Below are 16,392 nucleotides of genomic sequence, written 5' to 3'. Positions count from 1 at the left end.
GTTTGTCCTTGTGATTTATTATTAGTCATTGTGGCATCACAGGAAATTGTTGTTGAATTAATTTAAATGGGAGACCAGTGTCAGATGGGGACAAATCAATTCTTGGAATCAGAACAACCTCTCCTTCCCCAGATCCTGTTAATATTTCAGCTTCAATTATGTTAGGTCTCAATCTTTTGATAATAAATCTAGTACCATTACAAAGACCCCATTTGCTATTAAGATTTCTCAGTAGCATGATGATTGCACCTACTTGGTGATTTTAATTTTATGACATGACATTCCCGAAAGAGTACTATTAAAGAAATTCGATGGGAAAATTTTCATTTTTGGCATCATCCACTGAATCAATGGAATCATCACTCAAATAGGTGTGAAAATCTCCATCGAGTATATCCAAAATTTCCTCATTTATGAACGTGCTCATTTTTAGGACAAAGAATCGCATGTTTAGATATAATCTATAGATATACTATTTCCAAAGGTAGCTTCAGTGATGATTGTTACAAATCATTTCATGGGGGATTTTAATAATATCCATTCTGAGAGCTTTATACATATCGTGCATGCTCAGGTCAACGTTTATTTTTAAATTGCCAGTGCGCATCATATGTACCGGCTGGTAGGACAGATGTATGGCCGGTCACTTAGCCTTTTATATATAGAGATGAGAATCCTCACAAAAAGTAAAATTGAAATGGTACTCATTTTAAATGAAGGTCACTGCAAATTTTTTGTTCCTTAGCCCCAGGTGGTACACTGGCAGATGACATGATGCGTACAGATGTCTGTGTGTTTGCAGCACAAGAAGACCTAGAGACCATGCAAGCATTTGCTCAGGTGAATAAAACTTAGGAGGTTGCAGTAGAAGATTGAAGGAATTTGAATTGAAGGTTTAAAGTGAATTTTCTTGTGAAATATGCTGAATTAGAAACTTCAAAATGTGTTGAGGCAAACAAAGTAGGAAAAGATTGAATTAGCCCTTCTTTTCCTGTTTGTCCCTCTGAAATGAATCCATTTTTTTTAAAGAAAAATGTGAAAATGAAAAGGGAAATCAGTTCCCTGTCATGATTTCTATCATTGTGTTATTCTGTGTATGAGTTTTTTGGTTTTTTTTTTAATATATTTTATTGAGTTTTTCCAGAGAGGAAGGGAGAGAGATAGAGGGTTAGAAACATTGATGAGAGAGAAACATCGATCAGCTGCCTCCTGCACATCTCCTACTGGGGATGTGCCCACAACCAAGGTACATGCCCTTGACCGGAATCGAACCTGGGACCTTTCAGTCCGCAGGCTGACGCTCTATCCACTGAGCCAAACCGGCTTTGGCCTGTGTATGAGTTTTTAAAAAGTGAATGAGTTACAGGCAGATTAGCCTAACAATCAAAATCTCATTTGAATGTTTCATACATAGTTACTTTTGCTTGCATTACTATAAGCCAAGAATTCAAGTCTATTTAACCGATTTTGTTTTCTGTGTCATTAGGAAAGTAGAACTATTTAGTATATCCTACAAATAGGTAAATGACATATATGAGCAACAGTTAGTCTTTGCTTTAATGTTTGGCAATAAAGATTTATTGTGGGTTGCTGTTAAAGTGTTAACAGCATTGCATTGGAACATTGCAGTGTTTGGGAGTTGACAGGCTCTTCCCAAGCAGGTTTAAACAGCTTATAAACATATCTAGTGGACGCTTCACTTCTTTGCTGTTCTAGAGATAATATCACTGAGATCTCAGGTGCCCTGACCTAGATCTTTTTGGGAACCTGGCATCTGTATATATGAATTTATCATTGAACTTAATTTATTCCTTTACTATTCTTAATAGGTTTTTAACAAGTTAATCAGGCGCTACAAATACCTGGAGAAAGGTTTTGAAGATGAAGTGAAAAAGGTATGAAGAGCAGTATGTTTTGTGGGAAAGAGAAGGTTGAGGTCAAAAAGGGGAATGTTAAGTCCTAATTCAGCCACAGGTTTCAGATCATTGTAAATGTAACTGTCATTTGTACTTGTTAATTACTTCCCCTTTTCCACCAGTCCCCATTCCATCTGGTGACTATCAGTTCTCTTTGAATTTATTTCTGTTTTGTTTGTTCATTTTTTTTTTTAGATTTCCCCATATAAGTGAAATCATATGCCATTTGCCTTTCTCTGTCTGACTTATTTTATTTAGCATAATATCCTAGATCCATCTATATTAAGGTTTTGTTCTTTTTCATGGTCAAGTATATATGTACCAGTTTTTTGTTGTTAATCCTCACTCGAGGACATTTTTCCATTCTTTTTTTTTTTTTAGAGGGAGAGCGGAAGGTAGGAGGGAGAGACAGAGAGGAATATCGATGTGAGAAAGACACATCAATTGGTTGCCTCCCATATGCGCCCTGACTGGGACCAGGGATGGAGCCTGTACTGAGGTACATGCCCTTGACCAGAATCGAACCTGACCATGGGCCGACGCTCTATCCACAGCTTTTTTTATCCACTTGTCTGTTGATGGGCATTTGGGTTGGTTCCATACCTTGGCTACTATAAATAAATAATGCTGCAGTGAACATAGGAATGCATATATCTTTTTGAATTATTGTTTTGGGTTTCTTAAGATAAATACCAGAAGTGGATTGCTGGATCATATGATAGTCCTGTATTTAATTTTTTTTGGAACCTCCTTACTGTTTAGATTTGAGGTAATTTTAGATATTTAGGTAGATTGTTTCTGAAATGTAGTTTGGGGGTAAATCATTTAGTTTAACTTGCTATACACTGTTCCTTAGCTCTGTGTCCAAATAAGTGGCAGAAGACTAAAAATCAAAGTAGAGTTTGTTCAAAAGATAGACAATAGAGGATTAGAACTAAATACATTGAAAAAGGGAAATTTAGCTTACTTGCTAATTTTTAGGTGCACAGAATATATGGTAATAATGTTTTTGGTAACCTTTACCAAGTATCTGACACTATTCTAATTAAACTCATTTAATATTTGCAAAAACCCTATGAACACGTTTAATCCACATTTTACATATGAAGAAACTGAGGCAACAGAAGTTAACTTGCCTACAATCACTCAGCTAATCCTATATAATTCTATATAATAAAAGCATAATATGCAAATCCACCGAACGGTGGAACAACCAGTAGCTATGACACACACTGACCACCAGGGGGCAGGTGCTCAATGCAGGAGCTGCCCTCTGGTGGTCAGTGCGCTTGCACAGAGGGAACACTGCTCAGCCAGAAGCTGGGCTGGCAAGTGTAGCAGTGGTAGCGGGCGGTAAAGTAGCAAGGGGTCCCGGGTTGCAAGAGGGATATGTGACTGCTGGCTTGCGGACATCCCCTAGGGGTCCCGGACTGCAAGAAGGCACAGGTCAAGCTGAGGGACACACACACACACACACACACACCACGAATCTGGTGCTCCGGGCCTCTAGTGTGTATTATAACACGTGGACGGTACTCCAGAGCCCATACTTGTAACCAGTATAGTATGTTTTACTGCTTCTCTTTAAATAGTTGCTCTTTTAACTTATAACTATTTATTGTTACAGCTGCTGCTGTTCTTAAAGGGTTTTTCGGAGTCGGAGAGGAACAAGCTGGCTATGTTGACTGGTGTTCTTCTGGCTAATGGAACACTTAATGTACCCATTCTTAATAGCCTTTATAATGAGAATTTGGTTAAAGAAGGTAATTAACCTTTAGTAAAGGTTAGTTTTTAGTTGGCTGAGGGTAGGGTAGATAAGAGCATGAAAGATGGACTGATATAAAACTTAGAGTTTATTTAGATTTGACTTGTATAGTCTTTTTAACTGTCCTTAAATTTAATAGGTTGATTCAGATTCATTAGACATTTATTATATACTTTTGGCATCGAGGGTTAATGGCTTAATTTAGGTATACGGCAAATATCTAGGGTTCAGATGCAATGTGATTATAAAGTAAAAGGATTTTAATTCCATGGTAACCCATAAGGAAATTAATTCCAATTGGGAGACTTGGGATCATCTTTAATAGTGAAAATGCTATTGGGAGAAATGTCAAGCTGAAAAGGAAAATAAGTCTCATATATTGATCTCCATAGGTAAATTATTTTTTATAGTAACAACTTTTCTTTACAAATACTATTTTTTATTTTTTTATTATTTAATCTTCACCCAAGGAAGATTTTAGGGAGAGGGGGAGAGAAAGAAACATTTGTCGTTTGCCTTTCATATGTGCTCTGATGGGGAATCAGACCCACGACCTTTTCGTGTATGGGATGATGCTACAACCAACTGAGCCACATTGGCCAGAGTACTCTGTATTTAACATGCCTTATTTTAATTTTCACAACAACCCTGTCAATTGTAAGAACTGTTTACTCTCATTTTACACATTAGAAAACAGTTTCACTTGAGTAAGAATATATAATCAGCAAATGGTAGACTAGAGAAATTGGAGTTAAATGGTAAGCAGTAGCAGAGGGATGTTCAGGAGTAAGTGGAAATAAAGGGAGTAGTCCTGTGTGGCTTAACTATGGAGGGAGGAAATGGGGAGGTTGAATCCAGAAAGGCGGTTCTGCTAAGTGTGCTCTTTTCTACAGGGGTTTCAGCAGCTTTTGCTGTAAAGCTCTTTAAATCATGGATAAATGAAAAAGACATCAATGCAGTAGCTTCAAGTCTTCGGAGAGTCAGCATGGATAACAGACTGATGGTTTGTAGCTTCTTTATTGATATTAAGAGGAAAGGAGAGCGAGAGAGAAACAAGCATCCATGATGAGAATCATTGATCGGGTGCCTTCTGCATGCCTCCTACTGGGGATCAGGTTCACAACCAGGACATGTGCCCAGATCAGGAATCAAACCGTGATCTCCTGGTTCGTAGGTTGATGCTGAACCACTGAGCCCCACACCAGCTGGGGTATCTTCTTTCCTTCTCTTATGCCATTCTTGCCAGGAAAGGGTAATAAGGAACTTGTCATTTGTAATCTGTTAAGAGTTTTTCTTAACCTGATTTAAAGATAATCTAACTAGATTAACTTCTCCTTTCAGGAACTTTTTCCTGCCAATAAACAAAGCGTTGAACACTTCACAAAGTATTTCACTGAGGCAGGCTTAAAAGAGCTTTCAGAATATGTTCGGAATCAGCAGACCATAGGAGCTCGTAAAGAACTCCAGAAAGAGCTTCAAGAACAGATGTCCCGTGGTGATCCATTTAAGGATGTAAGATATTTTTTGTTTAAACTGTCTTTATCTGGCTAAAGTATTTCACTAGAGTGGACTTTAGTTAATAGCTATAGAATATTATGCTGGGGCTTTGCCTGTCTTTTTTATATTTAGTGCCTTCTTGGGCCCAGAAATTATAATACTCGGGGAGTATGTATGGAGTATGTACATACATATCATTTATGTTAACTAAATTTGGATTCTTTTGCAGATAATTTTGTATGTCAAGGAGGAGATGAAAAAAAACAACATCCCAGAACCGGTTGTCATTGGATTAATCTGGTCCAGTGTAATGAGCACCGTGGAATGGAACAAAAAAGAGGAGCTTGTAGCAGAGCAAGCCATCAAGCACTTGAAGGTATTAGAACATTCTGCTTTTAAATTTGGAAAAATGAACTGTTACTGTATTTTTCTAAGAGTGTTTATCACATCTAGTTCATGGGGATAATTCAACCAGTAAATAGACAAATATTATTGATGTAACTTTTTTTAAAGCCTAGCTTGGGTTTTGTTTGTTTCACAGGTTAAAAACGAGTATTTAAAAGTAGCTTATGCCTGCAATTTGGTGTTTGGTTTTTATGGAACTTTGGAAGTTTTCTTCTTTTTCCTTTAAAATATTAAACATTGTATTGACAGTCATCTGGAATCCCTGGTGCAGTATTGTTTATTTGACATAAATGCTTAAGCTTTACTATTTTTTTTTAATTTCCACTAAGTAGAATATAATTAATTCACAGTGATTGTAAAAGATAGTTATGTTCTGTATTTTAGGGATTTTATAATGGATAGTTAGCAGAATGAATAACTAAATCTTTTCTCCCTTCCCTTCAAAAGCAATACAGCCCTCTCCTTGCTGCCTTTACTACTCAAGGTCAGTCTGAGCTGACTCTGTTACTGAAGATTCAGGAGTATTGCTATGATAACATTCATTTCATGAAAGCCTTCCAGAAAATAGTGGTGCTTTTTTACAAAGGTAATTTAAAATTTCTCAAAAAACTTTTTTTTTTAATAAAGAAGGTGGCCCTGGCTGGGTAGTTGGTCTTTTATGTTTTTCTTTAAAAATTACTTGTTGAAGATACCAATTAAGAATGTTTTGAATATAGGTTTGTTTGTTTTTCCTTTCAATGGGGTCTTTTTTGCATCTTAGGTAGGTTCTAACTCTGCGTTAGAGACATGTTTGAAAACTTCCCGAATGTAATGCTCGCTCTCTTCTTTACAGCTGAAGTCCTGAGTGAGGAACCCATTCTGAAGTGGTACAAAGATGCACATGTTGCAAAGGGGAAAAGTGTCTTCCTTGAACAAATGAAAAAGTTTGTGGAGTGGCTCAAAAATGCTGAAGAAGGTAAGTCTTTTGTGGCAGAAGCCTAAGAACTGGTTAAGTGTGGCTATAGAACGCCTCCACATGCTGCCTCTTTCAGATACCGTTTTGTACCTAGAGTACAGATTTTTGTTGATTTATTAACTCTAAGGCAGCTGAGGAAAATTAGACTTCATTAAAATATTCTGATGACCCTAGTACTACTTTCTTAGGAGGAAATTTGAAAATTTTGAGAATGTCTAATACGAATTTTGACATTTATAAATGAATACTCTTTAATATCCCTCATATAAGTAGGACATTAATAAAGTCTTCACAGTTATAAAAGGGAACTTTTGCTTTCTAATATATAATGCTTTGCTCCATTTTCTCTCTTTTCTAGAATCTGAGTCTGAAGCTGAAGAAGGTGACTGAATTTTGAAACTACACCCTCAGTAAAGCAAACAGGAGTTGTAGATAAAATGTCATGTCTCATGTGTCCTGGTTCTTACATCTTCCTACCTCCCTATATCAAGCATGATATAAGGGCTTTCATGGCAAATTTTATTTTAACTGTTTCTATGGTTACTGGAAATGTTGGGTTTAGTTTCTAAAACCATGTTTTAAGTAGCTACAGGAGCTGTAGATTTGGATCTAATGTTGCATTAGTCTTTTCAGTTATCTTCTACCTCCTGTATTTTCTACTGTAATAATGTAATTTAAGGCCTTCCACAATGAACAGTTCACTTTTTTCCTGGGTTTTCTATATAAACAGTTTTAAAGATATGATTTGGTTAAAAATAATTTGTTACAAAAATTCTGTTTGCAAATTAAACTGTAAAAGTATCCAAAGTCTCAAAAAGCAATGATTTGTGTGATAATTCGGTATGCCCAAAGCCCTCCTCATCTGTAAAAATCTCATATGCAGTAATTGAATTCATTAACATGAATCTTGAGTATTTGAACCATTGCTCACATGTTAATATTTTCTTGAATTTCAGCTCCAGATGTGTTTGAGCTCAGTTGTTTGCTCTGATTTTCATTCCTTAGTGAAGCCATGGAGAAAAGCTTGAAAGTGAGGTCTTGGGGAAACTATTATGGCAGAGGTGGTGGGAAGAAGAAAGTTGAGCTTTTTCCTATTGAGAAACTTCTTCATTCAGTTTCTGTCTTTTCAAGCAGAACATATGGGGTATTCTTGTCATACCATTTACAACTGTACCTTAGAAAAGTCTTGTCACATAATGAATTTAACACTTAGAATGTTAGGAAAGGACTCATGAAATAGTGTAATGAAACGACTCTACTAAACCCAGTAAATTGTTGAAAATGTTAAGTGCCAGCATGTTCTAATTGGGACTCTAAATATAACTCGTTTCCTATTGGCTTAGAGTATTTGATGTAAAGAATGGAGTGTAATGATAGGACCAGCCTCATTCTCCTAATATTCACTAATTAATGATTCAAGCATTTGGCTATTAGCATACCCTAGTTGCCTTTTTAAATTTTTTAATTGCCATGAGCCAAAAATCTTTTCTATACAATTCAGTTATTTTAATTTCCATCTTTTCTTGCTGCCACCCATCTATATATGTAGTCAGCAGAAAACAATGTGACCACACTTTTTGATTGGAAAGACTTCACCTTAAAAGTGAAGATTTTGGAAGTTTTGATTATTGAAAGAAATTAGCTTGGAATAATGCCACCAGAGACTGAATAGAAATTGCCCCTTTCAAAGGTGCCATTTTTATGAGCCAAGAATTTGGTGTTTAACAATTCATCTGGAGGGAATAATATGTAGTATAATTTGAAATGAAGATGTATAGTTACCTTAAGAAGAGCATTATTATTGATACCATTATGAATGGGGTAAAATTGTAAATGAATAACTTTGATAAACTTTTCATGCACAGGCAAAGTGTATTCACTAGGTTTCTACGTAGTGATTTGCTTTTGCTTTGTAATTTGTAGTCCTTAAAAGACTTTAAAAAAAAATAAAGTCCATCCTTATTAGGTTATATAGGTCAATCTTCTTTATTTTTTTTATAAATTCCATGCTAATGTCCAGTGGTAACTGTATGTTATACATTCAGGCGTTTCTACTATGTAAGCATTAAATAATTGCTCTTTCACCCTTATAGCTCCCAAACTATAAACACCTACAAAGAATTCTGATGTAGCAGAAACTACATAACATTTCAACAACCAAATTATTGCATGTTACTGCTATTCAAAGTGTACCCTGTTTTATTATATACTGTGTATAGTGAATGTGTAGTCTCCCAGAACTACATTATGATCTTTGTCTGATCACAGTTTTTTTTTTCATAATGACAACGTAGTGTTTACTTACAATATTATAGTAAATGGGTATCACCTGTGACAGTATAAAAAAAAGGGAATGCTTTCTGAAAGGACTGCAGATTTTCTTTTAGAATTCTAAGTGGTAATTTTGGAACTCAGTTGCCAGTGCCAACCTATGGCCTCAAATATGTAATTCTTAATATAGATGTTAAAATTGTACTTGTATGATTGGATAAATGTTGATTTTCCTAACTTGGTTTCCATTTCAGAGGGTCTCTTAGATGCCATAATTAAATGTGTTTAGAGCTGATCATAAGTTTCTTAATCTTAATTATTCTGGAGTATTGTCCTAGAGATATTTATTATGCTGTTCTTATGAAAATTCCAAATACCAAAAACACCAAGGATATTTTGTCACAGCATAATGATGGTGGTAAGAGGAAATGCATGTGACTGAGATACTGACTTCTAATTCAGTGTTTCTCAAAGCTCATCACTCTCCTCCAGGAAGCCTTTTTAGAGTTTTCTTATAGCACCCCAATAAATTTTATTACAGATAAGCTTGTATGTGTATTGTACCTGCTTTATACATTAAATGAATATGGGAGGTTTTTTTGTCCCATTTGGGGTTGAGATCGCCCCCACTGAGAATGTGGACCTAATATGTCTTATTTTAAGGTAGGAGAGGACCTAGAGATAGACATTTGCATTGTCAGACATATCTTCATTCAGCTCTATATCCTGAAGCAGTATTTTTTTTCTTCAAGGGTTATTAGGAAATAGAGAAAATTTGTTTTCTGCCAGTCACCATTTTTTTTTAACAGTAGCTCACCACAGGCATTAGACAAGTCATTTCCCATTGACTTTGGTGGTCTTAAGATATTCTTTCTTGATTATAAATGTATGGGAGAACTATTTGGGTTCCTTCTAATCTATAAAAATCAAAATTCTAGATGAGTGATTTTAAGTTGTTGGACAAAACACTGGTAAATGGTATTAAAGTATTAACTGATGCATCTACTGTCACACAGGATGCTTGCAGGAACTGGCACAACTACTGGGCTTTAAATGTAACATGAGTATCAGTTTAAATGTACGTTATTGCTTAGACTACTAAATTGCCTTTATAAAAATTTCCCTCGGGTGGTGTTTACAGGTGCCATGTAAAATAAGTTAATCATTTCTGTGAGAATTATGCTGGGTATTAGTTCCCTAGTATGTGTAAGTTAACCTATTCATCCTACTGAGTCCTAAAGGTTTAAGTTGTTCAGTAGGCTTTAAGGGGGCTCTAGAAGATAGAATCAGTACTTTCAACTTCAAAGTAGCTTATAATTGGCTTCTGTCTAAAACACTTGAATTGCAGTATATTTGTATTTGAACACAACCCTATGCATAAGTGTGTGAAACTTGGTTGGATCAGAAAGGCTTCCAAACTCCCATTCTCTTCCAATTTTACTGGGTAATTAGGAGTCATATCAAGTCCAATCATCTAGATTTTCCAGTGCACTTACAATGAATTTTAAAAAGGATGAGGACAGTGCATCCATCACTGTCACCTTAGTAACTTACTAAGAACCCTAGTTGACCTGGCCCATGTGGCTCCGTTAGGCATCATCCAGGCACCACGAGTTTGCAGGTTTAGTTCCCAATCAGCATGTGCCAGTATTGTAGGCTTGGTCTCCTTAGGGGGCGTTCAGGAGGCAGCAGGTTGATGTTTTGCTCACAATGTTTCTCTCCCTATAAAAATCAATTTTAAAAAAAACTTAAGCCCTGCCCTAATCAGTTTGGCTCAGTGGATAGAGCGTCTGCCTGGGACTCAAGGGTCCCAGGTTCGATTCCGGTCAAGGGCATGTACCTTGGTTGCAGGCACATCCCCAGGAGCGGGTGTGCAAGAGGCAGCTGGTTGTTTCTCCCTCAGATGTTTCTAGCTCTGTCCCTCTCCCTCTCTGTAAAAAATCAGTAAAATATGTTTAAAAATAAAAACTTAAGCCCTGGTCAGGGTCATTTTGGCTGAATGGATAGAGTGTCAGCCTGTGGACTGAAGGATCCCAGGTTTTATTCCGATCAAGGGCACATGCTGGGTTGTGGGTTCGATCCCCAGTAGGGGGCATGTAGGAGGCAGCCTATCAGTGATTCTCATCATTGATTTTTCTATCCTTCCTCTCTGAAACCAATAAAAATATATATTTTTTAAACAGCTTCCTTTTTTTTTTAGTTTTTAAGAGCTAGGGAGCATACTGCAAATTTGGTCCTGATTCATACATTTGACTTTATCATTGCACTTCTCACATCAAAGACTCTAAGCACCCAGCCCCTCCTAAACTAGCTGGATTTGCAAAGGGGAAAAAAAGCCGACCTGCCTTACTGTATTAATAACAAGATACAATGCGATTCCGTTAAATAGTAAAGTCACTTACCAAACAAGATACCACAAAGCTAACGTTTTTTTAAAAAGCATGTAAAAAATTACCATTTGTGCCCTAACCCGTTTGGCTCAGTGGAGAGCGTCGGCCTGTGGACTGAAGGGTTCCGGGTTCGATTCCGGTCAAGGGCATGTACCTGGTTGCGGGCACATCCCCAGTGGGGGGTGTGCAGGAGGCAGCTGAGCAATGTTTCTCGTTCATCAATGTTTCTGACTCTATCCCTCTCCCTTCCTCTGTAAAAAAATCAAAATATATTTAAAATACACACGCACACACACAGTTTGGAAGATAGTCCAATGGTTCCAACAGTTCACTTAGGGATTTTTTTTTTAAATGTATTTTATTGATTTTCTACAGAGAGGAAGGGAGAGAGAGCCAGAAACATCGATGAGAGAGAAACATCATCCACTGAGCCAAACCGGTTTCGGCCACTTAGGGATTTTTAAAATATTTTCCGCCCTGACTGGTTTGGCTCAGTGGATAGAGCGTCGGCCTGCGGATTCAAGGGTCCCAGGTTTGATTCCGGTTAGGGGCATGTACCTTGATTGTGGGCATATCCCCAGTGGGGAGTGTGCAGGAGGCAGCTGACCGATGTTTCTAACTCTCTATCCCTCTCCCTCTCTGTAAAAAAATCAATAAAATATATTTTTTTTAAAAATGTTTTCAAAAAAAAATTTTCCCCTTCCAGATTCTTTGTCACTCCCTTGGCTCTGCCCTAACCTGGTCTCACCCTGTCACCTATTAAATCAAGTAAATGTTCATTTACCCTAGTGAGCACAATCTATCTCAGTGCCTGGAGAGTGAGGTTTCTAAAAGGACTGGTATATGCTGAGGTGGTAGAATAGGTGTGTTCACACAGTGGGAGGAAAGAGGCATAATACAAATCACAACCACAGGAAGCAGCCCTCCAGAGTGGCAGGAGTGCTCACACCTAGATGGTCCAGTGCCCACCATTAAAAACAGTCAAAACCCACTCTGCACCCAGCAAAAGTTGCTGAGGGTCCCATAAAGCAAGTTCTCGAAGTAGCTGTTTCAGGAGTCAACAGAGGAGAGTCACTTTGAACAGTGGTGGTTTGACGTCTGTGGCAGAAGTCACTTGAACTCATAAAGACAATTTTTAAGGGTCAGCAGCTTCCCTGGAGCATTCAGGAAAACCAGCAAGAGAGGATGGTTTCATCTTTTCATAAAGTTCTTCTCCAGGGCTACCGAGGTTCTCTGTAAAGAGTAGATATTCCGCTTCACCCGGTCCTCCAGGGAGGAGGTGGACACACACTCTAGCTTCATGCGGTGGATAAACTTCCCGTCCCGAGAGTCCAGCTTCTCCAGCCTCTGCTCCCTTTCCTCATCCTTCGCGTGCTTCTTAAGGATGTCCAGCCTCTCTCCCTCCCGCCACTTGGCATTTTCCATCATTTCTTGCCGTTTTTGCTCAAGTTCCTCTGATGAGAGCTTTGGTAGACCTCTTTTTTAGGTGATGGGCTCTTCGTTCGGCCTCGCTCTCTCCTGTTTACCTTAGAGTTGTGCGTTTTGCTTGGCCTTGGGGACCGTGACCTCCTGTCCCGGGACCCTCCTCTGGTGCTCTTCTTGCTGGCATGTCTGGGAGGTGAGGGGGAGGAGCTCCTGGACCTGGAGTGATTCTTCCACCCATGCACTCCTTTTGGCTCAGCCATCAAAGGGCCCTGCAGACGCTGGCTATGGTCGGAGTCCCTGATCTGTAAACCATACCCAGGAACTTTGGATAAAACAGAGGAAGAATTTACCATCTTTTGAGACCTCCCCCAGTGGCGCTCATCCTCACTGCTGCAACGATCACTACTTGAGCTTCTGTGCTTGTTTCTTGTGCTGCTTTTTCTTCTCCTTTTTCTTCTCCTTTTTTTCCAGACTCATTTGCAACAATTCTTTGATTTTCTTCATTTTCACAGGATTATTCAATACCTCTCTTTTTTTCTCTTCTTCCTTCTTCCTGATGATGAAGAGTGGGTCCTCCGGGATCTTGCTGGCCAGGTCAAGGAGGGAATTGGCACCCGAAGGGGCAAAGATAGAGCCCGGGAGGAGTCCTGTCTCAGAAGAACAGCCTGCCTCCTTCTTCTCCATCTTCTCAAAAACATATTTGTCAGCGGGGCGGCCCAGCAAGTACTCATCACGGTTCACCATCCCCCCAGGACCCTGGTACATCCAGTCCAATTTTTCTTCTTTCTTCTTGACAGCGCCAACATCCTCCGCGTAGCACTGCATCTCCTCCCTGGCCCTCTCCTCCCGCAACTCCCGCTGAAGCTCCTCAATCTTCCTCCGCTCAGCCACATGCTTCTGCTCAGCCTTCCACACTTTCTCCACATTGCGGAGTGTCTGCGGGTGCCAGCTCTCCTTCAGGTTCAGGTCTCCACCCCCCATGATGGTGGAGACGTGTCCTCCGTGGACCTGGAAGACTCAGGAAGGACGAGAGGAAACCTAGAGAAATAGTTCAGGCCCAACTACCCCAGGTCTGTTCTGGGGGCCACCAGCGGCCGGATCTACATTCTTCTTCCGGGAGGGCGTTCAATAAAAATATATTTTTTAAAAAATACTTTTAAGCCGAAACCGGTTTGGCTCAGTGGATAGAGCGTCGGCTTTAAATGAATTATTAGATTTAAATAGTGCCCCCCCCCAAAAGAAAATAAAGTTGCTTTTCTGAAGTATAAATAAAATAAAAAATAAAAAAATAAAAAATACTTTTAAGGCCTGGGTCATGTAGCTTGGTGGTTGAGTGTAGATCTATAAGCCAAGTAATTATGGCTCAATTCCAGGACAAGGAGACAGCGTTCAGTTGATCAGCATAGCGAGGTTCTCTCGCCAGGCTCTCTAGCCAGGTTCTGTCTTTACTCTCCTGTTACATCTGTATTTATATCAGCTGATTTTAATCCTATCCATTCTATTCCAAAGGTTAGGGCGTTTGTTATCTCCATTCCAAGGTCACTATTATTCTGTTAAGCTACAAGGAAGTAACTGAAAGAAATTATCCTAAGTAAAGATTATGTAGCTTAAGAGTGATTGTTCGTAGTTAAAATGATTAACTACCCGCCTGACACTTAGTTAAGGGGTTTTACTGCTTTATTCCCTTCTTTAGTCCTGTTAATCCCTAACTCCAGAGAAAAATCCCCACCTGGGGAAATAACCTTTCTTGGAGAGGTGACCTTGGTTAAAACACATAGCGCTAAGAAGGGGAGCAAAGATATTAAGAACAGTATGCCATATATGCCAGGTCCCTTGAAACATATGCTGTGCAGATGTTTCTTCCCTGCAGCGACTGTGTCAAGCAGCAAGGATGCACCGGCTTCTGGCACCTGGGTTTTCTATATGGATCTCTCCCTCAGAGCTCTGCTCCAAAAAAGTCATCCACCAAATATTTACTGAGCAGCAGAGTTGCATAAAAAGTTCTTATAGAAAAAATGAAAGGGCACAGGCATAGTGTTGGCAAGAGGGACTGTGGCAATTTTAAGTAGCCGTAGCCAGGGAAGGCCTTGCTGAAATTAGCAAACATCTGAAGGAGGAGAAAGCAAGATGTGTTATTCAAATACAAAACATGCAATACCTGGCTAGTCAGGCACTTACCTCTTTTCCCTTAGATTGTAAAAAACTGACAGCCAACACAATAGCCCTCTGGTGTGAATGAATCAAAACACCTTTTTTCAGATCAGCAAAACATATTTTTGTGTGTACCACAGAATTTTAGTAAACTATCTACACTAATAAAAGAGAAACATGCAAAATGACCATCCCTCTGTTCCGCCCACCAACTAATCAAAGTATGCAAAAAAACCCAACAAAGATGTTGGTTAATTTGCATACACAGGCTTGGAACAAAGACTGGAGACAGCATAGAAGGGAGTGAAGTGCTACAGAAAGGAGCAAAGCGGCGGAGAAGGGAGTGAAGCTCGCCTTGGTGAACTTCGCTCCCTTCTCTGCTTCATTCCAGCTTCAGGAAGCCCTATTCTTGCAGGAATCAGTAAAAGACAAATATGCTAATTGACCGTACCTTCGCTATGCCAGCCAGCCAATCAGAAGAGTATGCAAATTAACCCAACAAAGATGGCCGTTAAATTTGCATACTTCAGGTGGGGCAGGCAGCGCCAGATGCTGCCCTTGGAATCCTGGCTGCAGATTGGGGACCACCAGGAAGGCGGGGCAGGCAGCACCAGATGCCACCCAGGAAGGCAGAGCAGTGATCGCCCCAGCCAGAAGCCTGAGGCCTGGGTAGGGACGGAGCCGGCGGTCACACAGGGCTGGGGGTCCCCTGCCCAGGCCTAACGCCTCGGCCAGAGGCCTGAGGCCTGGGAAGGGGCGGAGCCGGCAATTGCCAGGGGCTGGGGGTCCCTGCCCAGGCATAATGCCCTGGCTAGAGGCTTGAGTATGAGCGGAGCCTGTGATAAGAGTGGGCTGGGGGTCCCCTGTTTAGGCCTAATGCCCTGGCCAGAGGCCTGAGGCCTGGGCAGGGGCAGAGCCTGCAATCAGAGTGGGCTGGGGGGTCCCCTGCCCCAACCAGAGGCCTGAGGCCTGGGTAGGCGATTGGAGTGGGCTGGGGGTCCCCTGCCCAGGCCTAATGCCCCAGCCAGAGGCCTGAGGCTTGGGTAGGCGATTGGAGCAGGCTGGGGTCCCCTGCCAAGGCCTAACGCCCCTCTGGCCTGGGCAGGGGCGGAGCCTGCTATCTGAGCAGGCTGGGAGTCCCCAGCCAGAGGCCTTAGGCCTGGGTAGGGGCAGAGCAGGCCATCGGAGCGGGCTGGGGTCACCTGCCCAGACCTAATGCCCGGACAGAGGCCTGAGGCCTGGGAAGGGGAGGAGCCGACAATCGCCTGGGGCCGGGGGTCCCCTGCCCAGGCCTAACGCTCCTGCCAGAGGCCTTAGGCCTGGGCAAGGGCTGAGCCGGGGATCAGTGTGAACTACAGAGGAAACATCTTTTCTGACTGCTCATTGGCTAAGCTCCCTATATGCCACTGGTAATATTCTTAGTAACTTGGGTAATAAGAATCCAAGAAGGTGATGTAGTGCTGGGGTCCAACCCCAGCAGGTCCAGGGGTCCCCAAAGGTGTGGACGGAGTCAGCGAAGAAGGAATGAATGGCACAGAGGCAGCGTTCAGTTCATCAGGATATTTGGGTTCTCTTGCCTGGTTCTATCCAGGATCTCCAGCCAGGTTCTGCCCAGGT

At 40.6% G+C, this 16,392-nt stretch overlaps 1 protein-coding gene and 1 pseudogene across 3 annotated transcripts in view; one reads left to right on the top strand and one right to left on the bottom strand.

The window, feature by feature from the left end:
• The window catches only part of BZW1 (basic leucine zipper and W2 domains 1), a 16,558-nt gene extending 6,814 nt beyond the window's left edge, over positions 1–9,744 (top strand). For 2 of the 3 annotated variants that reach the window (XM_006756266.2, XM_006756269.2), the window contains exons 4-12: positions 746–840; positions 1,830–1,895; positions 3,544–3,679; positions 4,575–4,684; positions 5,023–5,193; positions 5,408–5,554; positions 6,031–6,169; positions 6,416–6,538; positions 6,897–9,744. In XM_006756266.2, coding sequence (XP_006756329.1) covers positions 746–840; positions 1,830–1,895; positions 3,544–3,679; positions 4,575–4,684; positions 5,023–5,193; positions 5,408–5,554; positions 6,031–6,169; positions 6,416–6,538; positions 6,897–6,928 — 1,019 coding nt within the window. In that variant the 3' untranslated portion in view covers positions 6,929–9,744. The remainder of the gene's footprint in view (positions 1–745; positions 841–1,829; positions 1,896–3,543; positions 3,680–4,574; positions 4,685–5,022; positions 5,194–5,407; positions 5,555–6,030; positions 6,170–6,415; positions 6,539–6,896) is intronic. The other variant, XM_015559166.1, reaches the window with a different exon arrangement.
• A 2,145-nt stretch (positions 9,745–11,889) lies between these two features.
• Positions 11,890–13,645, bottom strand: LOC102767366 (annotated as a pseudogene).
• Positions 13,646–16,392: the final 2,747 nt, after the last annotated feature.

The sequence above is a fragment of the Myotis davidii genome, unplaced genomic scaffold, assembly GCF_000327345.1.
Source record: "Myotis davidii unplaced genomic scaffold, ASM32734v1 scaffold914, whole genome shotgun sequence".
NCBI lineage: Eukaryota > Metazoa > Chordata > Mammalia > Chiroptera > Vespertilionidae > Myotis > Myotis davidii.
This window is presented reverse-complemented; position numbering and strand designations above follow the sequence as displayed.